This window comes from Acanthochromis polyacanthus, chromosome 14 (assembly GCF_021347895.1).
Source record: "Acanthochromis polyacanthus isolate Apoly-LR-REF ecotype Palm Island chromosome 14, KAUST_Apoly_ChrSc, whole genome shotgun sequence".
Lineage (NCBI taxonomy): Eukaryota > Metazoa > Chordata > Actinopteri > Pomacentridae > Acanthochromis > Acanthochromis polyacanthus.
Window position 1 is genome coordinate 39,172,783 of NC_067126.1, and position 25,787 is coordinate 39,198,569.

Consider the following 25,787-nt stretch of genomic DNA (forward strand, 5'->3'; position numbering starts at 1 on the left):
GAGTGGAGTCTGTCTGGTGCCAGACGGTGTGTCCTACAAGAGCGGATCTCTGACAAAGCTCCGAACATCTCACAGCGGTCATAGCAGGGGTGTCAAACATGCAGCTCACGGGCCAAAACCGGTCCACCAGAGGGCCCAACTCAGCCCACAGGACGACTTTGTAAAATGTAAACGTTAGAGAGAACTGCAAATTGTCAATGAGTAAAACTATTATTATTTTAAATAATTTCTAGACCATGACAAGTTGTTTTGATCACAAAGTAAAATACCAGATTGCTCATTGTTCTTTTATCATTTTGTGTCTCATTTTTGTAACATTGTCTTGTTTTTTGTCTGACTTTTGTTGCTTGTCTCATGTTTGTGTTACTTTGTGTTTCCTTTTTGTCTCACTTGTGTTTTTTGTCCCATTTTTGTCATTTTGTGTTTTGCTTTATTCATTGTTTTGTGTGTTGTTTTTGTCGTCCTTTCTGTCTCGCTTGTGTTTTTTGTCTGTCGTTTTTTTTTCCTTTTTTGGCATTTTTTGTCTTGTTCATCTGCATTTTTTTGTCGCTTTGTAATTTTTGTCTAACTTTTTGTCTCTTTGTTTTGTTTCGTCATTTGTCTCATTTTGTGTCTCATTTTTGTAACATTGTCTTGTTTTTCGTTTGACTTTTGTTGCTTGTCTCATGTTTTTGTCATTTTGTGTTTCCTTTTCGTCTCACTTGTGTTTTTTCGCCGTATTTTTGTCATTTTGTGTTTTGCTTTATTCATTGTTTTGTGTGTTGTTTTTGTCGTTGTCCTTTCTGTCTCGCTTGTGTTTTTTGTCTGTCGTTTTTTTTTCCTTTTTTGGCATTTTTTGTCTTGTTCATCTGCATTTTTTTGTCGCTTTGTAATTTTTGTCTAACTTTTTGTCTCTTTGTTTTGTTTCGTCATTTGTCTCATTTTGTGTCTCATTTTTGTAACATTGTCTTGTTTTTCGTTTGACTTTTGTTGCTTGTCTCATGTTTTTGTCATTTTGTGTTTCCTTTTCGTCTCACTTGTGTTTTTTCGCCGTATTTTTGTCATTTTGTGTTTTGCTTTATTCATTGTTTTGCGTCATGTTTTTGTCATTTTCCTTTTTGTCTCGCTTGTGTTTGTCTTATTTTTGTAATATTGTGTTTTGCTTTATTCATTGTTTTTGTTGTTCAGTGTTTCCTTTTTGTCTCACTTGTGTTTTTGTCTATTTGTTTGTCGTTTTGTTGCTTTTTATTCCATTTTTTCTCATTTATGTGCATTTTTGTGGCTTTGTAACTTTTTTGTCTAACTTTTTTTCTGTTTTCTTTCATGTTGTCTCATTATGTGCCTCATTTTTGTAATATTTTATCTTGTTATTTTGTCTGATTTGTTGTCATTTTGATCATAAAGTAAAATACTACATCGTTCACTTCCAGGTATCTGTGACTAAATGTTGTTCCTCTGTAGACTCTCTGTGATCTGGAAGTTGTAATGTTTAAATGATAAACGGAGGCATAATATTGTTGAAATTGAACTTATTTTTCTGAAGAAATTTCAGTTTGTTCATGATGTTTTGTAAAAAGACAGTTAATTAAATACGAACACTTTCAGAACGCAGCTTTTTGCTCAGAAACAAAGGAAATCCTGGAGTTGTGGTTATTTATAGGTTATCATGCTGTGGTTTTACTGGTCCGGTCCACTTCAGATCAAATTGGGTTGAACATGGAACCTGAAATAAAATGAGTTTGACACCCCAGGAGTACAGGTTATAATGGAACTTATTCCCCTGGAAGCAATAATCTACTGGCTTAAGGACAAATCTCTGTTATTCTATAAAATTTGGAACCAATTTTTGAATTCTATCACTATAGAGAGTGCGCAGATCCTACAGAAGGGCCTCTATGGACTTATCTGGTCAGATATTCCTAGAAAGCATCATACATGGTTTATCTTTCATTGTATCGTCACATTTTTCCATATTTCATATTAACTTTCTGCAAATTTATTTTTACTTATTTGATTTTTTCTGTTTGTTTTCACCCTTTGGGAGTTGTTGTTCGCCATGTTCCGTGTAGTATGAAGCGCTTTCACATTTTGTGCAATACTTTTTTTGTATAAATTGAAAAAGTAATCAGGATAAAGCTGAGTGGAGTTTTCACCTGGCACTAAACATGTATTCTGAGCGACTGATCAGTTCTAACTGAAATGATTGCACATATCTGCCCTCGTGCATTTAGCAGCAGCTAATAAACTGAAGCAAACTTTGCATTATAGTCCCACTTCTCAAGTTTTTCAGTGCTATGAAGACACATTTAGCGTCATTTTACTACAAATAGTCGATAAATTTGACTCGTACTCATTTCTGTGAGTCTACATTTCGCTCTGGGCATGGCATAATGCATTTAGCGTGATTCAACTGTGATCAGCTCCCATTCAGAGAGCAGCATGAACAGGGCGGTGCTGCCGGACCATTCCTGTAAATCACATTTAGTCTATTGGATATTTAGAATCTTGGCTGCACTGGTTCAGTGATGGCAATAAATAGAGACTTCAGCTACCTCTGATCGGCATTTTAGGAAAAGAAATGACAGAAAACAGTGAAAACACTCCTCATAATTTGCAAGAGCTTCATGGATGCAGCTTTGCATGCCTAGTTTTGCACAAACAATACTATAAAAACACATGCATTCAGTTTAAAATGATACAAAAATCAGCAACTATTCATCACAGAACTGCTAGATCGATATTAATACTACTACACAGTGGGCTGCTCGGCTTATTTTTTGGAAAAAATGTAATATCTTGGCTAAAAATCATCCCCTGGTAGTGATTGAGGGCTCATTTCATCCGCAGTATACTTGGGAATACATCTAAAAAGATATCTTTAAATTATATTAAAAAGTTGAGGCTGCAGGGAGATTTTTCTAGACACAAGTGTAGGGTTCCACCGATGGAATTTGGTGATTAAACGTAAATTTGAAAGGCGAGACATGATATTGCCTTCAAATGTTTTATTAACTAATTCTATGCAGAGTAAATGACTACTTTACAAAAAACATAACAGTGAAACATGAAGTCTAAACTGGAAAAATCTACCAAATTTCAAGAATTTTTAATGAAATCTGCCCTAAATTGATGCCTTAAATGACCATTTTCAAAATTTGAAGGCAGTTGTTACACTTAGAGACATCTAGAAGTCTTTTTATACTGCAAAGTTTGTGTATATTAGAAGTACTACTTACAATTTGGACACATACGTGTTAACATCAATCAAAGGTCCACACAGGGGAACTTAGACCTTCTTCAGTAAAATTTGATCTGTGAGAGTTGCCATAAGTCAGATTTTCTGACACTTGTATTTTTCAACACCTGACATCCTATTCTTTCAGAAAATATATACTTTCCCATATCTGGCTTATGTCAAGTGAAAATATTCTGGGTGGTACATGAAAATAGTCTCAGAAAAAAAGTGAAAATTTACTATATTTTTTTCAAACTTTGCAGAAATCTTCTAAATTTAAGCAATTAAGAAAATTTGGAGCAGGTAAACCTGAATATTGTTAAAATCTCAGGTAAAAATTATTAATTTCTCAAAAAGAAATAGAATGAAAAGCTCAAATATATATTTTTTTACGCCTGTGGAATGTGTCATTTCCTGAGATTCAAACTGGCCGAACTTTTTAAAGAATAGACCGTTTGACTTGATTATTTTTTTTGTTGAACTGGATTTTTATTCTACTATAAGAAAAATAAAAATAAAAGCAATTTGGAGGGGGTCAAATTTTCTAGATTTCCAGGTCCCAGCCCACTGTGTACTAGTATACACTGTGTATGCCAGAAAAGACTTACAGTGTCCTAGTGTATAGTATGATAAATGCTGTAGGCCAAAAATACTAAGATGTTGTACTACATCTGGTTGGATGAAGCAGTGTGTGAGTTGGCCATTCTGACCCTGGCTTGCATGTGACAGTGTGCACTTTGTATGGGCAGCTGTACTCTGCAGCCACTGTTTGCAATTTTTACTTCTCTAACAGCTGCTAATTCATTTTTCAACTGGCACAGATTGTTGATATTTGGATAGATACCAGATTTACTGTCCCTCTCACTCCCATTCTCTCATATTTGATCCGCTTTTTATCCCTTTGTGCACGAGCAGGACACTAGTAGAGCTGTGTGGATCAGTCCGAACCACTTTGTTTGCTCCCCATTTACAGATTTGTGAGGGATTTGTTTTCAGCGTGCACACAGAACTCACAGCCAGCCAACAGAGATACTCACTGAATTTGACAGAAAGTGCGCTGCATTAAAATCGCCAACCGAAGCTTTAATTATTTGACTATAATAAAAAGAAGGAAACATTAGGATGGTGTTTTATATGCAGTCAATTCTGCAGGTGTCCCAACTGTGTCCCTATGTTATTCCTGTCAAAGAGCACCGGGAAAACCAAGCATGACGGCTTCCTACACCAACCATGACGTATCATCGTTCAAAAAAAGACGCGACAAAGTGACAACATGAAAGACAGACGTGGATGGGAAAGTGCATGCAACGTACATTTCCTAAATAGGAAAGGGGGCAAAAAACACATGAAATTAACACTGAAAATGGCAGTGACGGCACAATACAACCTGGCTTACAAACCAGACTTCATCAACAGCTAATAGTCAGTTTCACATTAAGCAAAGTGGTTCACATGCCGCCATGCAAACAGAGATGAGGGCATAAAAGAGAGAGTCACCTCCTCTTCCTGCTCCTCTCCTGTCTGTCTGGGCCAATCAGAAACTCATTCTGCTGGAGGACTGAGAAAGCATGAAGATGGTGGACGGCTCCACAGTAAGGCACGGGCGGGTGGACTGCAGTTACCACGACGGGGGGGTGAGTGCAGAGGGCAGAGTCACAACCACACAGGGAGAGATGGGAAGGGAGAGGGGACAGTAATGAAGAGGCAGAAAGAAGGAAAGAAAGGAGGAACGATGGGGGATGGTGTGAGTTGTGATTACAGCGATCCATTAGGTTGCAGTAAGAAAAGAGAAAAGAGGAGAAAAAGCACAGGAGGAAGAAATCTGTCAGAACTTTCACTCATTTTTTCCATTCACGGTGAAGCTTGCTTCACAGGAAATTAAGGCTAAGCCACAGGGAACAGGAAGGCAGAGTAAATCCCACTGATGCTTAAAGCTTTTATGGATCTTAATGGTCTTCCTAGATGATTAATAGACTGGAATAGATTTGTGGCTTGTGGTATTGAAATATGAAGTATGAGCCAGGATTTCAGAGAATTCTGCTTACTGAGTCACATTTTGGACACCGTAGTTTGTGAACCGGAATGCTGTTTAACAGCTGATTTTCTTTTAACCCTCTGGATCCCAAAACCTGCGGGTGGGTAGAAATGGCACGCTGTCTTTACAAAACCTAAGAATTTACATCATTTATAAGAGCTGCAAGCTGTAAAAACTGAAAAGAAATCATCAGACTGTGACCTTCCACTAGTCTTTGAACTACTCATCTGTGACTGGTCATGGGAAAATGGATCATATCTAAGATTATGATCTTCAAGAAAATCATTAATTTCTACATGTCTTATTCAAAAAATTATCAAAAATAAACTGTTTTCTCAAAGCAGATTCTGTATAAAAAAAACCCAGAAAAGTCTGAATTTCTTGGTCTAATTAAAAAGAAATTAGTCAGCCAGCTGCAACCAACAAGTCACAAAAAAATTTAAAAAATCAGACATTTTGGTTGAACTGGACTGAAAGAAGACGGGACAGCATGACAGCAAATTTAACTTTAAACAGCAAAATAATCATATCATGTAGAGTTTTCATTGTTTTGTTGTATCTGGAACACCTGAGGGCACTTGGAAAAATTTACACATTGATTTTTTGCAAAATAAATAAAGAAATTTAACTGTCTTTTTAAGATTTGCAGCATTTCATTTTTTATATATATGCAGAAAAGACATATTTTACTTTTCTGCACTTGTACTCGTGGTTGTGCTGTTTCCATACAGAACGTTAATTTGTGGTGAAAAATGAGCCCACAGTGAGTCAAAATGTTCCAGGAAAGACCCAGACAGGGGTTCAGAGGGTTAAAAATAGGAAGCATTCATTAGTCACTGGTTAATAGCTTTAGCAAAGCATTTAGTTAACACTACTACTACATGAAAAAAAAATCTAAAAGCTAATTTGGAACCATGACAACTTAAAGGTCGGTGCCAGGATCCCACCTGTGCACGCTCGGTGGCTGTGGGACACATGGCCCTGCAGAGGACCTTCTTGATGACATCTGGCAGCAAGCTGACTGTAATAAGGAGGATGATGCTGAGCCAGGCCGGGCCGCTGGACAGCATCTGCATAAACACGTAGTACATCCTCTGGTAGTTCAGGAAGGGCCTGAGCAGCGACAGGAGAAGCAGAAAAGCATTGATTTTCCCCAAAATGTACCAATAAACACAAACAGATAGTAGCTAAACCCAAAGCACGTCATACCAAATGATGCCGCCCCAGAGAAGAGAGAAAATAACATAGAAAAGTAGTGAGCCCCAGATGACAAAGTGATTGATCCAGGTCCAGTGGTGTGTATCCAAGGCAAGCTGAAACAAACAGAATACATACACAGTGAACACTAAACCAGTCAATCAGGTCGAAGCTTTTTCCTTTAGGGTTTACTGCTGTGCAAACTAAGCAGCGCGTGTAGTCAGTTGTTTATGTAACAGGATAGTTAACAGCATGCCAGCTCGTCCACGTATGGAGTCAGGAGCACATGCAGCGGTAATGACCTTATTGAAACGGAGGGATTATGTAACACTATTGAAGCGGTTTTCCATCCATTTAATGTCCAAACATACGTGATCACATACCTTGAGCGTAACAGTGAACACCAGCACAGTAAAGACCAGAGTCCCAAACGTCCAGTTTCCAAACATCTGCAAAGAAAAAGATGAAGAAGAGGGTTAACGGCCACATCGGTCACACCACCCTGCATTCGTGGGTTAGTGAGCATCCTGTGGTTCTACAGTGCATCTGTTAGCACCCGAAAGAAGGAAAAAAAAGAACACCCTCATGTGGTAGGAGGGGATGTGTTTAAAAATTAGCACCCTCTTGACTTTCTTTTAACCCTCGTGTCGTCCTACGGGTTAAACTGACCCATTTTAAAGTTTGAAAAAGTGGAGAAAAATATATTTTCACAGTGAAATATTCTGATGTCCACATTTTAAACATTTTTGGGAAATTTGTGAACATTGTTTGGTGGTAAAAAAAGAAATGATAAAAATGTTTCTTAAGAACACTCACATAAAAAAAATCCAGCCAATTTCGCTGGATTTTGGTTGATTTTTTTCTGAATGCTCTTAAAGAAAAAGTCAGAAATTTTGCTGATATATATGGAATCCCTCACTGCAAAAACTCAAAATCCTACCAAGTCTGTTTGTCTTATTTTTAGTCTAAATGTCTCATCCCACTTGATTTAAGATAAATTCACTTAACCAGAGACAGTTCAGCAGATGGAGGGACTTGTTTTAAGACAATGCATCTGAAATATCTTGTTAAGTCAAACAATCTGGAAATGATCTTGTTTTAACCCTCGTGTCGTCCTGCGGGTCAAATTGGCCCATTTTAAAGTTTAATAATGTAGAAAAAAATAATAATTTTCACAGTAAAAAAATGTTCCACATTTTCAACATTTTGGGGGAAATTTTTGAACATTTTTTGATGGAAAAAAAGAAATGTAAAAAAAGTTTCTTTAAGAACATTCACACAAAAATCAACCAAAATCCAGCGAATTTCGCTGGATTTTGGTTGATTTTTATGTGAATGTTCTTAAGAAAATAGTAGAAGTTTTACTGATATATATGGAATCCCTTTAGATATTTTAAGGATTTTTTTGGAAGATTTTTATTCATTTATATTAAATATTTACAATTTTCACAGATATTTTTTTATTTTTTAAATTTTTATTTCTTGCCGATTTTTTTTTTAAATAAACTTTTAAGGGAAACCTTGAAGGATTTTTCTTAATGAAGATTTTGCTTTTTTTTTTTTTTTTATAACTTTAAATGAGGACAACAGGAGGGTTAAGACACTTAGGCTTGAAAATCCTGGTAAAATAGAGCTTAAAATAAATCTTCCCAGCTAATTTTAAGATCTAAATATCATATCTTATTTCAAGAAATCTTACCGAGACATTTTTCACTTGTTCTATTTGCAGATTTTTTCACTAATTTCAAGTTACAAGTTCTTTGAAATAAGTCTTTTTTTTCCTAGTTTTGAGAGGGGCAGTTTTTCCAGTGCTTTAGATATTTTTAGGATTTTTTTGGAAGATTTATACTTATTTTTTGAAAATATTTACAAGATTTTTGTGTCGGATTTTTTTTTTTAAAAATAAAACTTTTAAGGGAAACTTTTAAGGAATTATTGCAATTTTCTTCCTGACGGTTTTGCAAATTTTCTGAAATTTGGGGAATTTTTTTACTGAATTTTTTTCCAGACAAGGAAATAATATTTTTTGGTGCCTGTAAACGAGGACAACAGGAGGGTTAAAGGATGTCGCCAATAAATAATAAGGGATATTTTCCCTTCATCTCTCATTTTTCTACCTGCTGAAATCCTAGAAGGGTTCAGGCAGACATCAGGAATGAACAGATGGAATGAGAGAATGGCAGAGGGAGGAGGGTGACGGGATAGGGAGATCAAGGCGAAGAAACTGGAGAACTTATGTAAGAACTACAGCTGGCTGTTGGAGCTGCTACACCTGTCTCTGCTGGAACTCCTTCAACAATTACTCCCTTTAATTTTTGAATAACAAAAATAGTGACATTTTCCATTTTTAAACCTGCTGGAGCAGCGAAATTAAAACCCAACCAACCCCGAAAGCTTCCAGCACAAACACACGGACAAACAGATACACGCACAGATGCACAAACACAGTAGACAGAAAAACAAACAGATGCTGGATCTCGATCTGTATTAGTGTTCATTTATTCACTACCACAACGAAACACAAGGATAATGTGGGGAAGCGTCTGAAAGATCTCTGCCATGTCAGTAGGGTTGTTAAGATCAGGTACTGTGCAGGATTCAGGTTTTTTTTTACAGAGATTAGGGAAATAATGGCGCACTAGGAAAGACTACACATTCAAATGAAAGTGCATGGATGATGTGAAGTGAGAAAGGATGAAACCGGATGAAACGGTCAAACTGAAAGCATAAACGAGACGACAGGAACTAAAAGAGCGTGAAAGACAGATAGAGCTGACAGGGAGGGAGACAGGCTTACCATCTGTGTGTTGGTGGTCATAAGCTGAAGAGGAAGAAGAAGAAGGAGAGGGAGAAGGAGGAGGAGGAGAAGAAAGAGGAGCAAAATAAAGAGAGAGGAAGCAGAGAGAAGGAGGGGGAAGAAAAAGAGAAAAGAATCAGGACAAAGGGTAAAATGAATTTCAGGATGTTTCAACTTAAAAAACAGGACCAAAGGCAATCGAAAACAGTTGACATGATACAAAATTAACAATACAGAGAAAGATGCTATTGCGTTGTCGATATGAATGGAGATCCAATGTTGCTGACCTACGGCGGGGCCCAAGGCAGAAACTTTACCGTTACAGAACTATGATAACTAAAAACACGACCACAGAGTCAACCCACTGCACTTAACCCCCCTCTGATGAGAATCCAATGGAGATGAGCGAGTGTTTGTTAAGACAGCACTTACTCTGCATGCTTTATCCTCTCTTTAACCCCCCACCCCCCCAAAAAAAGAACTGTGTCGCTTCTATTCGATTAACTACACTGACTGCCTCTGCCGACACGGAGACGGAGGCTCACCTGGCCGTTGCTGGTGAATGTGGTGTTGTCAAAGAGGAAATAGGCACCAAAGAAGAAGATAACAGCGTCAAACACACCCAGGCACGTCCAGTAGAGGAAGACAGGCCAGCGGAGGAGGGAGTTCTTCGCAATGTCCCTGAAAGAGAGACAGAGACGGGCAGAAAATTCTCATTCTAGCATCACCGACACCACACGAATGCCCACACTGGAAAAAAATGCCCCTCTCAAAACGAGAAAAAAAAAATAATTCAAGGAATTTTTACCTTGAAATAAGTGAAAAAATCTGCCAATAAGTGAAAAATGTCTCGGTAAGATTTCTTGAAATAAGATGTGATATTTAGAATATTGAGATCATAAAATTAGCCGGAGAAACTTATTTTAAGCTTTATTTTACCAGGACTGTCTTAACCCTCCTGTTGTTCTAATTTACGGCACCAAAAAATATTGTTCTCATGTCTGGAAAAAAAATGAAAGATTTATTTAAAAAAATTGCAAAACTTCAGGATGAAAATTCCTTACAAGTTTCCCTTATAAGTTTTATTTTACAAAAAAATCCCCAAATCTGGCAAGAAATAAAAAGTTAAATAAAAATACATATGAATGATGAGTGTGTGGTGTGTGTGTGTGTGCATATGGTGGGGGGTGTGGGAAGTCTGTGTTTTGTTATGTATTATTTTGTATGTTTGTTAATTAGAAACGAGAAATAAATTTGGATTAAAAAAATATTTCCTTTCTTAAAAAAAATAATTAAAAAAAATAAAAATACAAAAATTGTAAATATTTTCAAAAATGAACAAAAATCTTCCAAAAAATCCTAAAAATATCTAAATTGATTACATATATAACAGTAAAATTTCTAATATTTTTATAGAGAAATATTATAATACAATAGAAATATTTTTTAAACATTTCTTTTTTCCACTAAAAAATGTTGAAAAATTTCCCAAAAATTTTTGAAAATGTGGTAGTCACTTAGCCTATCCGCGCCAGACAACCCACGGCAACGAATTTAATTCTCTGCCAGGGTGGGTCTAGTTACCCTCCATAAGGCTCGAGGCTGGATTCTCCTAAAACTGGCCGGACCAATCACCATGAAGTGTAGAGTCAGAAGGCGGGCGTAACTAAGTGACGACAGAGGCGCGACGATTCTGACAGAAACAACCGGCGCACAATAAACAGTTATCTTTAGACTGGGCTTTGACCACAGCCCTTAAAGATTTGAAGCTAAAATTCAACTTGAAAGATAAACAAAGGACGGCACTGAAGTGTTTCATTGAGAAGAAAGACGTATTTGGACTTATGCTGACGGGATATGGCAAATCCTTAATATACCAGTTGGCTCCGCTGGTTGGGAAGCTAATGGGACTTAGCCACAATCTGCCAGCGCTCTAGGAACTCCGTCAGCCTATTCGTTGCGCTGATTGGTTGTATACCTACCCAATTGCTGCAGAGTGATTTGAAAGACAACCTTTTAGCCCGCCTCCCTCCCTGTCGAGCTTCCCTAGACCCTTGTGCCATCAGAAACATGGGTGTAGCATGGCTAGGCTAGTAGTCACTGTGAAAATGTATTTTTTCCCCCAATTTTTAAACTTTAAAACAGGTCAATTTGACCCACAGGACAACAGGAGGGTCAAAACAAGATAATTTCAAGATTGTTTGACTTAACAAGATATTTAAGATGCATTGTCTTAAAACAAGTCCCTCCATCTGCTGAAATGTCTCTTGTTAAATGAATTTATCTTAAATCAAGTGGGATGAGACATTTTGACTAAAAATAAGACAAATAGACTTGGTACGATTTTGAATTTTTGCAGTGCTAACTAAACATTTGGGGATTTTCTTGGGACCTCACCTGTACAAGGAGGGCTCCCTCTTCAGCGTCTCCATGGTGACGTGCTGCTCAACCAGGCTGTACAGGAGGATGGGGAGGGACGTGAAGCTGATGTTGTACAGCGTCAGGTAGGCGGTGTCGTACAGCGGCTGCAGGGGGGACACAACGCACACGGCATCACAACGTTTAAACAACTGCTCGGATGTTTTTGGAATTTTTTTTGGGAAGAACAAGTGGAAAAACCTGAAAACACATCAGACAGCCGCGCATTTTTAGACATCCAACGCAAATAAAGCAACATAAACGTGTATTTCTAGCTGCGATTTATTTGTCTACACTGCAAAAACTCAAAATCTTACTTAGTCTGTTTGTCTTATTTTTAGTCAAAATGTCTCATCCCACTTGATTTAAAATATATTCTCTAAACAAGTGACATTTCAGCAAGCTGGAGAAATTTATTTTAGGACTTAAATATCTTGGTAAGTCAAAAAACTCTGAAATGATCTTGTTTTGAGTTGAATTTTACAAGAAAACTCAAAATAAGCTTAAAACATTTTAAATTAGGAGGTAACATGAAAGCAAAAATTTATTTTTGAGTGAAAAACTACTTTTTTTTTTAGCATGTCTGGCTTATTTTAAAACACCTAAGCTTTACAATCCTGGTAAAATAGAGCTTAAAATAAGTTTTCCAGCTAATTTTAAGATCTCAGTATTCTAAATGTCATCAAGAAATCTTACCAAGACATTTTTCACTTGTTCTATTGGCAGATTTTTTCACTTATTTCAAGGTAAAAGTTCCTTGATATAAGTTTTTTTTTCTTATTTTGAGTGGAACATTTTTACCAGTGCAATATTTTTTTCTGTTATTTTTGTGCTGGTCTCAAGTGCTAAATGTTCCACTATGCTCACTAACTATGTCTGTCAGGTATCTGGAGGCTCTGCATGTATTTTAAATTGGGTTTATCAGAGCTTTTTCAGCCGCAAATGCCTGCTAGATGCTCTTAGAAATGAGACTGATGAAAGATGAGTGCTTGCACTAAAAACCAGAGCAAGGAAGTAAAAAAAAAAACCTCCACAGAGCTGAGTCGAAGAACAGATTCAGGATATAATTCTTTGAAGTGTCTGCGAACATTAATTACTACATGGAGCTACAGTGGAAACAAATACTCGGTGTACACATTGCATTACATGCTTGCATACTAACTCTGACACAGTGTAAAGCACTTACCTGCTGGGAAAACCCGCAGAAGAATTGATAGAGGAACTGAGGAAAGATGAAGCATACATTCTGGAGAGATTTAAGAGGAGAGAGAGAAAAAAAAAAACAACAAGTGGAGAAAGTGATAAGCTTGTGACAAGTACAAGTGAAGAGATTTGAAGAAATCTAAAAATGCTACTATCTACACATTTCTGTTTATGCAGAGATTGTGCGCTATAAGCTCAGTGAGTGGGCCGCACAGAGCTGGCCTGCCAAAAAAGAGAAAAAAATGAATCAGTTGGCAGGGCGCTGCTCGCTATGGAAGCCGCCCACACTGATCATCGCAGCCATGAATCCGGGAGAATGTTGCACCAGGGATTCATGAATCCAGTAATCTGTCAGAGTAGCTGCAAAATCTGGGTCTTTGTAACTCAGTGTTTCACTGGGAATTACGATAACGCGATTAAAATGTGTGAGCCACGGGAGAACGCCAGGCATTCGTCTGGTACCTTGTAGAAGAAGTACTGAACAAGCTCAGCAATTCGGATGTAGTAGTAGTGGCCGTGAACAAGTAGCATCTTCTTCAAGTGTTTAAACTTCGGGATGGCATAGTCGCTATTTCTCGCTGCCTGTCGGCCTTCTTTCCCCATGATGCCTGAGGAAACAAAAGATAGCGTGATATATTTAATACTCCTTTACAACTACCTGAAGTTTTACTGAGATAAAATTAAAAATCCAGCTGGAATACTTGGTGGATATTTTAGCAATTTAGCCACTTAATATGGAAATAAAATGAACCTACCAATGCCCACATGCGCTTCCAAGATCATACTGACATCATTAGCTCCATCACCAATGGCGAGGGTTATGGGGTGCTCCTTGGAAGCTTTAATTAGCTTCACAATCTGCAGAAAGAAAATCATTCCAATCAGTGCCACTGTGACAGGTATACGGTGGCCGACAGGTACAAACGCCAGGTCACTCCACAACGGAAGTGCACCAGACACGAAGAAGAAGAAGAAGAAGAAGAAGAAGAAGAAGAAGAAGAAGAAGAAGAAGAAGGCGTGCAATTTCTTTCAGTGTGAAAAGGTACGTTTTCCTTTATGTTTTCTTCTTCTTCTTCGTGTCTGGTGCGCTTCCGTTGTGGATTGAATTTGCAGCATTTTTCTCTTGCGGTTGTTCTGGGGGTTTGTGTGTGTTTTTATATATTTGCAGCATTTTTCCTTTGCATCTGTTTTGTGATTTTGTAAGTCTTTGCTTCTGCATCGCTTCTGTGATTGCAGCATGTTTCTCTTGCAGCATTTTTTTCTTTGCTTGTGTTTTACGTGTTTGTGAGTTTTTGGTTTTGGATCATTTCTGTGTTTGCAGCGCGTTTGCCCCTATCGGCCACCATACATGTGGGAAGCAGTATATTTAGAACAGGAAGTGCAGTTCTGTCACCTGTGCTTTCTGCAGCGGCGCCATGCGGCAGCAGAGCACAGCGCTACAGTTGCGACAGATCTCTAGAAAGATCTCTCTGTAGTTGCCGTGACCGGCGCTCTCCTGGTTGGGCTTTAACACCGCAGAAAGAGTCGCCCCGTCGATTATGAGACCAAAGTCGAGGCAGTCTACCGACAACCTGGAGAAACACACCACAAACCGATCAACAGGGACTTATCTACACGACCCAAATGATCAGAATTCAAGTGCACACATTATGCAGATATGCAGACGTGGGGATCCAGATTACAGAGAAGCAGGTGCATTATCTCATACCCAGAAATCGAGCGCTGTCTCAGAACTGTCCTGTTTAGTTCGAACAGAACGTCGTGCAGACTCTGCTCCTCTGTTCGTTTCTTGGTCAGCTCCAGGATCTGGGTGCTGCGACGGAACAGCTTGCTGGCGTAGCAGGTCGCCGCCGCCGTCTCCATCTTGTCCCCTGTCAGGACCCAAACTTTCATCCCGGCCTTGTGCAGCGACTCGATGGTGTCTGCAGCTTTCTCCTGCAGCCTGCGCATCAATAAGTCGATAAGAGTTTCAGCCTCCGCTGGGGTCGGTTGAAGCATCCATCAAAGCTTCAATCAATCCGTTACCAAGTGGAGATAACTTATCAATGCATGACCACCCCCAGCCCCCCCAGCAGTAGTTTATCTATTAGGAAATTAAACTGTCATGCAGTGGATCAATCAGTCAGGGTCAGTACTGAGTCCACCTCATCGGAGCACTAAAAAATCTTACATTAACACAAAGTGGAGAAAAATAAGTGAAAGTGACATAAAAAGGCCCTGCATCATTAACAGTAAGTCACCGGATCTTTATTGCCCCGTGAGTCATGACAACACTTTGAAGACAATACTTTGAAGGCAGCTTAATGATTCATTAATCTTCCCTTCTGTCCCCCTGCTGCTGCACCGTTTCTAAATCTTCCCCCTCCCTTCGCTCTTCCTCGCTCCACATCCACCAACCTGTCCTCCACTGCTGTGGCGCCCAAAAGGACAAAATCCCTCTCGATGATGTCATAGGCCTGCGCCAGCCTCTGCTCCCTGTCCTGCAGGGCCAGCTTGGCTTCCGTCAGGTGATGACACGCTTCCACGTATTCGGACTCCGACAACCTTCGATAGGCGACGCACAGAGTCCGCAGCCCCTCCTGGTGACACGGTGAAGACAGAGTGAGACTCGTGCTGTGATCTGTGACTTCATATGCAGACATTAAAAACTCTGTTACAAACACAGCAACATGGGCTTTGGAAAAATAACACCAGGACTTTAGGGCAGTGCAACAAGCTCACAACACTCACATATTAAGTTATTACACTGAACATTTTAACCAAAAATAGCTTTTTAACACATTCAGCAGACACAGACAGCATTAGTGTTCATTTGTAGGTGCACTTCTGTAAACTGGATGCATGTAGGGTCAATATTCCCTCTGTGGGTCTCCAGTATTCTTGAGGAAATATCTGACTCTAACCACTGCATGCTCCAATATCTTCACCAAGTAGTTACTAACTTTGACTGCAAATGGGTTTGGTGCAGGATAGGTTGCATATAGCGGTGATTAATAGACTTTTTCTGCCGAAATAGTGGTCGGCTACAGCTTCAAACTAAGTTGATTAGGGCATAAGAAGGTAAAACAGTGAGTCGTCAAACCAAAATAATTAGCTAAAAGACACTAAAATCCTTCATAAAGCTGAGGTGGACTGCAGAAGTCTTTGTTTAAATATGCCATCATCTTCACATTGCAGAAAAGTATCATTTTCACTGCAAATAAATAAAAAATATTAACTTTCTTAATGCCACTGATGGAATCATTTCTCAATGTTTTGTTAAATTCAGGAGAATTTAGTTCAATGAGCCCCTTTTTTTAACCTTGTATTTGTGTAACTTTGGCAGCTAAGGATGCATTACTGCCCTAATGCTGTGAAACATATCACTGAATTACATTTATGCCAAATCCGGCCTGCTGCCATACAGCATTAAACCCATTACACATCTGTTGGCCAAACTGTCCACTTACTACAGCATTCTGTTCCACCCGGGCTTTTACTTGTTCCACCTTTCCAGACACCACCCGTGGAAAAATGGAGGAGTCTGCCCCCTTACAGAACAGCAGGTAGTCTCCTGAGAGCCGCAAAGAAGCAAACACCTTTAATCAAACTGCAACATGTGCTCCCTTCTGATTGTGGCTTTATAAAAAGCATTAGCGCAGCATTCTGAGTGTGAGGACGTCGTACCTGAGCTGGACTTGACGATGACACTCATTCTCCTCCTGACAGAGTCAAAGTTCAGGACATGGAGCAGCTCAAACCTGCAGGAAAGCATCAGCAAAAAGGCAATTTTTTTATCAGCTTGTTAATTTACATAAATCTACTAATCTTTCATTGTTTTATCTCAAGTCTTGTATGAAGTAGTGAGAGTGCCACATGACAAAAATAAATATAAGAGTAAGCATATGCACCCCCTGTCAAAAGTTTTGAGACGGGTTCTAATTCATTTGAATGAGAAAGTGTCTCAAAACTTTTGACAGGGGGTGTAAAAGTGGAAATATAAAGACCAATAAATAAAACGGAAGCTAAATAATGTGTAAAATATAAAATAAAAGGAAGAAACGTGCTTTTCCTTTGCTTTAAAAGCGACATCACAACATTGTAATTCTTTTCTCTCATGGATTCTTTTTTTTTTGCTTTATATTGCTACATTATTAATTTAATTTATGAAAATAATTTCTCAGACAAATCCCTCACATCAAGTACCTTCTACAGCGTCGTTACATCTGCTTCTGACTGAATGTCTCCTTTTATATTCTAAGAAATGTAGACGATCTTTGAGCTTCCTAATGGGGAAGCTAGCCTTTATACTGACAGATTTGAGACCTGAATTAAAGGCATTAGAGGAGATTTAATTTCCTACGACTTTGAACGTAGCATGCGCATGATCACATACAACCTCTCCCTCACCCCCCCCCCCAACCTCCCCCCTCTTAACATTTACGAAGAAACGCCCCCCTCCAGAAACTTGCGTAGGACTCGTGAAGTTGTCTTTTACGGCTGGGTCCCCCTGGATCTTTATCTGCCATTATGTAAAAAAAGATGAGCAAAACAAGTCTCCAGCTAACTACGAAGCTACACCAAAGCAACACATACAGAAAACACGTAAGTCCAAGGCGTACGTAATCTACGTAACTAGGCCTGAGCCGGAAGATTTTTGATTGACAGGAAAGGGAGCAAACCAAACGCCTCGGTCCGAGCGCTTTGATTGGCTGATGTTTTTCAGGTCCTGCCATGTCCACAGTTATTTTTTTAAATTTCTTATTTTTTTAGAAACCATACATACAAGTCCACTAAAGGTCAGTATATTCATTTTATGTGAATCAGACAAATTAAACAAAAAAAAACATCCTCCATAATGCCTTTAAGCACGTTTTTACTGATCTGGTAATCTGTTTAGAAAGCCAAAACAATGTAGATTCCTTGTAAACAGCAAGTGTAGCTGTATTCTACACCATTTTCCCTCCAAAGTCTGAACAACTGCTGGATGCCCCCTCCTCCCCTCCTCCCCTGCCTCCTTAAAATAGCTCCCTATTGACAGGCCACTGCAGAGAGCGGTGGAGAGGGAGGGCAGCTACACGAACACATCCCGCGGATCAAAACGTTACACGCTTTCCACAGAGCCGCTCTCTGACGGAATCTCGCCGCCTTTCGCTCTTTCCCGAGCGTTTTGATCCGAGTGTGCGGTTTCTAAAAACAGCCCCTCTGCCCACTCTGTTGTGGTTGTAGCCGTTTCGTGGCCTCCGCTGAGCATGAAACACAACCCCAGAGCTGTTTGCCTTCCAGACAGCTGATGTGCGGCCGCGCCTCCATCAGCCGAATTACTCCCACAGTTTGCGGTGGTGCCACAGCAGACTAACCTTTCGATCTCGTCGTCTTTGTTGAGGATCTCCATGTGGTTGTCTTTCAGTCTCAGGTAGGTGTAACCCAGCCTGGCAACGAGAGCAAAGGGAAAAGGCGCCATTAGAAGTTTATTACCACAATTGTTCACTTGTGTCACACTTGGAGAGGTTGCCCTGACGCGTTTAGCGCAACCGGAGCTCACATGTATGCAGAGGACAGTACTACCCGTCTGTGGAAGAAGCCACATCCTGTGATGTTTGGCTCCACATATAGTGAAAATAGAACTGTGTTAGAGAACAGAGTATGACTGTGTTGATGCTCAAAAGTCCCTCAGTTATACATCGACCCAGAAACAATCCAGGAAGACCACTTTGAATAATAGACTGGACATTTTTCAAGCTAGTCAGACACTAAAACGTAGCATAAATGATAAAGATTAAACAATTTTGAAGATGATTTCTGGCCGTGATGTTTTGAAGTGTTCAATCAGGAACGTGTTCATTTGTTTTGCCACAATTTGTACTGCAGCAAAAGCTGAGCCAGGACCGACTTTTTTGTTGGATGACCTTGTATTTTTGGTTTTTCGCCGCACCAGGACCCCTGCTGTGACGTTCTCACCGACATCAATGAGGAGGCTGTGTTTCCGACACGGAGCTAATGACAGTCTGAACCCCGGTGTTTTTTATGCACGGGGCTGAATTCAAGAGCAGAATCAGTTTCCCTGCCAACTGCTGGGACACATTTTTTTCCATGCATCGGCTCTCTGTCACATTGGATTTAAAGTCAAACAATCACTAAGGTTACCTGTCTGTGCTACAGCTACACTGATGATTGATGCCAGTGTTCATATCTGTAACTACTTAAACATTAGAAGATTAGGAACCCGTTTTATATGAATTCCAGTGTTTTTAGGACATTGCCGCTGGATGAGGATGCCATTTTTTTTAGCCTTTATTAGACAGCAGCAATGGAAGAAAACATGGGAAAGATTCATTACTGATGGCTTTGGCGTCCGTGTGTTGTGCTCCCTAAGCACTCCTCAAAGGAAATAAAGTTATTTAGAGTCAGAAATCAAAGTGTTGCTGACTCACTAAGTCACCCAACAGTTTGACCAGACCGACAGTGAATATCACCAAAACTAGCAAAAAGTCCTTGAAAAGGTTTAGTGTGTGACTCCAGACAGTAATGAACTGCACAGTATTTCCAACTAAATATTAAATCTGACATTGATTAAGTTTAATTGAAACACATCTGCTAAAAAATGGGAGACTATAGACATAACGAGCTGCAATTCTTACACAGTGAATCACACAGAAAGTCAGAACTTTCAAATTCAATACGCTAATGGACAGAAGTAATGCAACAAAAAGAGCCGCCACTTCACTACTCTGGCTAATAATGCGATTTAGTGACTTTTACCTTTTCATTCCCTCGACCAAAGCCACCTCATCCGGCGAGGAGGAGATGTAGAAGGAGGTGGGCCGGCCCTGATGGATGCCTCTCTTGATGCCGTCCACCGTCTCCTCCTCCTTCACCTGCACCGTGTGGCACAGACACAGCGCCCGGAAAAACAGATCCTCGTGTTCCTGCAGACACGAATAAACACACAGCCGTTCGTTTTAACACGTTCCATCCAGGAGACAGGCTCAAAGGCACATCATTGAGACACAAGTAAAGAACTGCTCCTGAACTTCTGAAACATGACTGATTCTGTTTGTGTTTTCATACTAAAAACACAGCAATAAAGCAGGACATCTTTTCTGCACATTTAAGCTCTGGCTCCTCTCTCTCGCTCTAGTCGTCTGTGGTGACTACCGCTGCTCGTGCTGACTGCACAAGTTTTCTTTTATTAAATCTAAAATAATCTTTGTTGCCGTTGCCATAAATGCAAGGCTCATCACTTTGCTGTGTACCAGAGGACTTTTTTCCCCCCTGTAAGACAAAGCAAACACTCGGGCTTCGCAAAGAAAATGATAAAGTTTTCATGAAGTGGATGCAGGCTGTATAAGTGCTGTGTGCATCAGCAACTAAAACCAGAAAAAACAGACATTTATTCATATCGACACGTCAAAGAATATTACTTTAACATTCATTCTGCCTAAAAATACGCCCAATTTGTCAGCTAAAATGCTTTTTTCGCTCTCGTCTCCTGTTTGGTCGCAGAGGTAGCGATGCCAGGCTTCTACTCAGGCTGTTTGTTCTGCAAAACACACACACTTACCCTCCTGTATCCTCCAGGTGAGGAATCAATCATGTCTATACTGGAGGCAGCGCTGAGGATCTGGCCGTTGCAGATTGCATGTGGGATGTAGACGTTCCCGTCCACGCAGCATTCGATAAACTCCATGTTGTTCTCCGTCAGCGTGCCGGTCTTATCAGTAAACACATACTCCACCTGGGAGGGAGGACAAAGGAAGAGCACAGTGAGGGGACGTCTGGTTTCTAACGGCGTAACGTATGCAAACGCCTGCGTGCTCGTGTACCTGTCCCAGCTCTTCGTTCAGGTCGGAGGTGTTCACCTGAGCGCCCTCTCCCAGCTCCTCGTCAAACATCTCCTCATCCCAGGTGATGAAATAGGAGCCAAGAAATTTCTGCATCTCCACCGTTACGTACATAGACACTGGGATGATGTAATTAAACAAGACCATGAAGGCCAGGAAGTCTGTGAAGGCTCGGATCACCTGAAATGGGAAGAAAGACGAACAGCAGCTATGAAGGTTTCAGGAAAACGACATTACTCGGTGTCCAGATTTAGTTTGTGACTTGAAAGACGATGAACGGACCACGTGTCGCTGACGTTCGTTCTCGGTCCTGTGGTTGTACCAGGGCTCGTCTCGGTCAGGAGACCACTGCCAGGCGTATTTCAGAACCGTGTTGATGACCGCTTTACTGATCAGGATGCACAGATACACGATCAGAAAGGCGTTCATGGACCTGCAGAGGGAAGGCAAAGAGCGGTGAGTGCGAGGATATTAACCAATCCCCGAAAGAGCTCCGAATCACAGAGCCGGAGGGAGTCGGGACATTAATCATACTTTTCTACAGCAGAGCGCTTCTGAGATTTAGACTGGTAATTTAGGGCCATCTTGGTCTCCATGCCGGTGTAGACTGCAACAGCTGAGAGGAGAGAAAACACCGAGTTACAAAGAGAAAAACCGCTGTTAACCATTACAACATTCAAGAGAATCCACGTGATATTACCATAAATATGCTGCGTGTTCTTCAGTGTGGCTCCTCTAAGAAGCAGGTTCTCAGCCCCGAGTGGTCTGAAGGACATGGAGGAAATGTTTTCAGTCGGGCTGGGACTTTAACACGTTAATTAGTCACAGAAAAAAACTGAACATTGTAAAAAGTCTTTAAACGTTGAATATAATCTCTGTAACTGCACTTTGAGTTCGCAGTAATCCGTGAATGTGGCAGACAATGAAACAAACATTTTTTGTTGTTTCACCCTGTAAAGCCTGACATAGACGGAAAATTTTACTTTTTTTTGGAACTGAGATGTTTATTTACCTGTTCAACAAAACCCACAAAAAACATAGAAATAAATAAATTGCCATATAATTATTTTTTGTATCACATTTGATACTTTGGGCAGTTTTGGGAACTTTTTGCTCATTACAAAGTTGATTTTAAGAACAGAAACTAGTTTTGTCCTGCTTATTTAACCATTTTCCATGCTGATGAGATAGAGGTGTCAGAAACTCAAATCAAATATGATAGAAATGGTGATACAGGGTTAAAGTTGTACGTCTATTCATCGATTCAGTCGCCAACCAAAATTTATTTGAATTGAAAAATTTTGCTTATTGTGTCAAATATCGTTATTTGACCAAAATATATTTGATTAATTGATTACAAAGCCTCTAATTAATTAGATTAATTTTTTTAATAGCGTCCCACCAGTAGTTTTTAATTCATAAATTAGCACAGAAGGCCTTCAAGGACTCTGAGGGAAAAAGTCTGCCTTTTCAATCAAGCCTACAGCCAAAAACTAAACAAGAAAGTATTAAGAAAGAATCCACAACAACAAAAAAGCACACCCACCTCACTACAGGCTCCTCTTTGTCCTTGTAAATGTTGATGCGTCCCACAAATCTACAAAAAGTCACAGCACAATCAAATGAAGACGTGCGCAGCAGTAAGGTCAGATCTTATAACGGGTGCATCAGACTCACTTGTAGAGGTCGGGCTGCGGCTGTTCACATTCAATAGTGGCATGTAGCGAATCCACCTCCCGCTCTGTTCTAAAGGCCATGGTATCTGGTACAGCGTAATAGGTCTGAGACGCAAAGGTGGAGGAAGGGAGGAAGGAGAAGAAGACAACAGAGGGAAATGTCACCCACAGCCACTAATGAGAGCAGGGTTCATTAGACTCGTAAGCCTCAGCAGGTTTTCTAAATGACCGGGAGGAACCGGGAAGGTGGGAGATGAGCTGTTCCTCCCTGGGTCTGCGGGGGGCGGCGTGACGGGAGGGTGAGCACATCAGGGGTTTGCCCCCGAGGGCACGAATAAGTAGGATGGACTGAACTCAATGCTACGCTGTGTGTGTGTGTGTTCTTGTACTTGCTACATGGTGAGTACCATTTTCTGCATTTAACTATCAAAGTGAGGACATTTTTACAAAGTGAGGACATTTTGGCCGGTCCTCACTTTGAAACAGCCATGTTTGAGGGTGAAGACTTGTTTTTAGAGAACAGGTATGAATTGAGGTTTGGTTAGGGTTAGGGTAAGGATTAAGTTTAGGCAATCAGTTGTGATGGTTAAGGTTACGGTAAGGCTCTAGGAAATGCATTACGCCTATGGATGTCCTCACTAAGATAGAAGTACAAACATGTGTGTGTGTGTGTGTGTGTGTATGTGTGTGTGTGTGTGCTCTTCCATGCATAAGGTCATGTGAATGACATCAAAGAACATCGGGGAAAAATCATCATTATGCATTTGTGTGTGTGTGTGTGCATTTGTTGATTAAAAAGTGTATGGCTGCAACTAATGACTATTTTAATGATTTATAATAGTCATTAGCTGGCATATACGACAGCTTGTACCAGTTCCCGCCAATATCCAGCAACTTCGCACAGTCATTGCAGAGGAGTGGACCCCCCCCCCCCCCCCCCCCCCCCCCCCCCGCCCCCCCCCCCCCGCCCCAGTAAAACCAAGCTGCACCTTTCAGAGTGTCCTTTTATTGTGGGCAGTCTAAGGCACACCTGTGCACTAATCATGGGAGAAGAAGAATCAGGAGAAGTGCTCACTGTCACAGATTTAGACGGATTTGTGAACAATATTTGAGAGAAATGGTGATATTGTGTATGCAGAAAAAGTTTTAGATCTTTGAATTCATCTCATAAAAAATGGGAGCAAAAACAAAAGTGTTGCGTTTATATTTTTGTTGGGCGCAATAAATCTGCTTACTTTTTTCTTGATTAATTGTTGCTAGAAGACGTCAGAAATCTATTACAGCCCCAAAGTTACCTTTTTAAATCGCTTGTTTAGTCTGAAACCTAACTCTATTTGGGTAACTATCATATTTAATAAAGAAAAACATCCAATGTTCAGATTTGAGCTGCAAAAACTAGAAGACAGAGACATAGTTTTGCTCAGAAAATGACCCAAATATCAAAACAGTGAAAGAAATCAATTAATCTGCCTTTTTAATTATTATCTGTAATCAAATTTAAAACCAATTCACGATTGTAAAAAATAATGGTACAATAACTAATTAATAGGACTCAGACTCTAAAAATGTAAGATTTTAGAAATGACACTGAAATAAGTAACTCTAACTGAAAAATTTAATTTGAGAAGATGACAATAAATAGGCACAATTCTTCCCTCACCTTCCTTTATATTTTCATAATATTTAATCTTTACTAACTGCAGACATATGAAGATTGTCATTCCATATATATATTCATTATTTGCAATCTAGCGCCTGGAAACAGTCATGTCATTTTACTTTATTTTGCTGTTGATGTTAAAAAAATTTTCTGACAAATTTTCAGTAAAAAAAAAAAACAACAGCGAGTAATACCATAATAGCATTACATAACCAGCATTGTTCTGTGTGAGTAGGCAGGCACTGTCTGATTTCAAAAGGGCTTCTAGTTATGGTATTTTAGTGCTGTTGAAGGCCGTAAAGAGGCATGCAAACTGAGATCAAATGTGATATTTTAAAAAAGAAACCCAGTCCTGGCACCTTGTGGCTGGACTCCCCGTCCAGGCTGGCGGTGGTGACGTAGCAGGTCCCGTCATGGCGGCTGGAGGAGAGAAGGATGAGGTCGCAGGGGAACGTCTCGTCCTCCCTCACCACGACGATGTCCCCCACCTGACAGGAGGACAGACACGCCCCACAGCGGCTTTAACATCAATAATCAATGAGAAGTCTGCTTTTTTTTTTGTTCACATGAACACAGAGAGTAAAAGACAAACAGGCAGACCTGCGGGTAATCATCTGCTCATCCTTTACTATTCCTTTTTTTTTTTTCTCCAAAGGATTGAGAAGTTGCATAACGGATTATGTGAGCAGAGCAGCTTAAACTCTGATAAATCCCATCTCCACGGTGACCATACACATGACACACGCTCTCTGATTTTGCATGATTAATGTGTTCATCATTATTCCTGCTCCCGATTCACACAGCAATCCTCTGTTTGATCTGCGGCGGTGAGAAACCTTGGTGCAAGAAACAGCGGAAGAAAGGGAGGCAGACGGAAAGGGACAGTGACAGACAAAACCACACAGAAGACGACAGATTAAGAGTATTTTTACGCAGCTGGATTCAAACACGTCTTTCTCATCTGATGAAATTTGGGGGAAACTACTCGCGCTCTGCATCCTTTAAGTTTTGGCAGTTTTACTGAAGCTATATCACAAGCTGACCCTTCAACATCCCACACAGTCTCTGCAGTCCCGACAAGAAGAGCAAACGCAGCAGAAATGAGCTCGCCCGTTACATGCCTGCCAACACGATGGGGAGACCAAACTGAAATCCACCATGCTGTATCTGTAGATCTACACAGGAGGTGATGAGCTAGACACTCAAATTATGCACTGTTTTCATTCACGCCTGAGCGACACAGGAGAGATTTCTACTGAGCAGCGCGCCAGCTAAGCGATGCTGCTTTGCGTTTCTCCACAGAAATCTTGACATTCAACCCGACATCTGCTACCAGGACTGTAAATAAGACAAAATAAAATGAGTGTGTCTCATTTCCTCTACTACATAACCTACTGCAACGTCTTGGAAATTAACACTGTTGGAGTTGTTTATTTTTTATAGCAGAGTGATTTATGTAAAACAACAGTGACTGCAAACAACACCAACTTCTCACTGGTTAATATTATAAGTACAGGAGGTCCTCAGTTTACGGCGTCCTCAACTTACGTCGTTTCGTCGTTACGTCAGAACTGATTCCAGGCCGCCCTCGGTTTAACGTACGGCGTTTCGTTGTTAAGTCAGAACTGCTTCAGTGGAACTAGTGGATGAATACGCCGTCACACAGCGCTGTCAGATGGCTTCATTTCCATTTGCCGCCACATTGGATTATGCTACATTCTCTAACTTTATGGCTCCCAAACATAAGTCAGACTTACACTTTAC

General features: G+C 40.2%; 1 protein-coding gene across 5 annotated transcripts in view; it reads right to left on the reverse strand.

The window, feature by feature from the left end:
- Positions 1–25,787, reverse strand: part of LOC110969713 (phospholipid-transporting ATPase IH-like) — a 47,948-nt gene that overhangs the window by 5,547 nt on the left and 16,614 nt on the right. For 2 of the 5 annotated variants that reach the window (XR_007946246.1, XM_051958434.1), the window contains exons 6-30: positions 24,383–24,511; positions 22,365–22,468; positions 22,234–22,284; positions 21,388–21,452; positions 21,222–21,303; positions 20,970–21,120; positions 20,670–20,867; positions 20,408–20,581; positions 19,606–19,772; positions 18,204–18,275; positions 16,531–16,604; positions 16,314–16,417; positions 15,262–15,443; positions 14,573–14,806; positions 14,258–14,435; positions 13,620–13,722; positions 13,327–13,472; positions 12,848–12,907; positions 11,641–11,768; positions 9,789–9,924; positions 9,244–9,267; positions 6,830–6,895; positions 6,459–6,562; positions 6,197–6,362; positions 4,712–4,826 (exon numbers count right to left, since the gene is read on the reverse strand). Coding sequence is in view for 3 of the 5 variants with exons in the window: in XM_051958434.1 (XP_051814394.1) it covers positions 4,749–4,826; positions 6,197–6,362; positions 6,459–6,562; positions 6,830–6,895; positions 9,244–9,267; positions 9,789–9,924; positions 11,641–11,768; positions 12,848–12,907; positions 13,327–13,472; positions 13,620–13,722; positions 14,258–14,435; positions 14,573–14,806; positions 15,262–15,443; positions 16,314–16,417; positions 16,531–16,604; positions 18,204–18,275; positions 19,606–19,772; positions 20,408–20,581; positions 20,670–20,867; positions 20,970–21,120; positions 21,222–21,303; positions 21,388–21,452; positions 22,234–22,284; positions 22,365–22,468; positions 24,383–24,511 (2,976 nt within the window). In the remaining 2 variants the exon portion in view is untranslated. The remainder of the gene's footprint in view (positions 1–4,711; positions 4,827–6,196; positions 6,363–6,458; positions 6,563–6,829; positions 6,896–9,243; positions 9,268–9,788; positions 9,925–11,640; positions 11,769–12,847; positions 12,908–13,326; positions 13,473–13,619; positions 13,723–14,257; positions 14,436–14,572; positions 14,807–15,261; positions 15,444–16,313; positions 16,418–16,530; positions 16,605–18,203; positions 18,276–19,605; positions 19,773–20,407; positions 20,582–20,669; positions 20,868–20,969; positions 21,121–21,221; positions 21,304–21,387; positions 21,453–22,233; positions 22,285–22,364; positions 22,469–24,382; positions 24,512–25,787) is intronic. The other 3 variants (XR_007946247.1, XM_051958432.1, XM_051958433.1) reach the window with 3 other exon arrangements.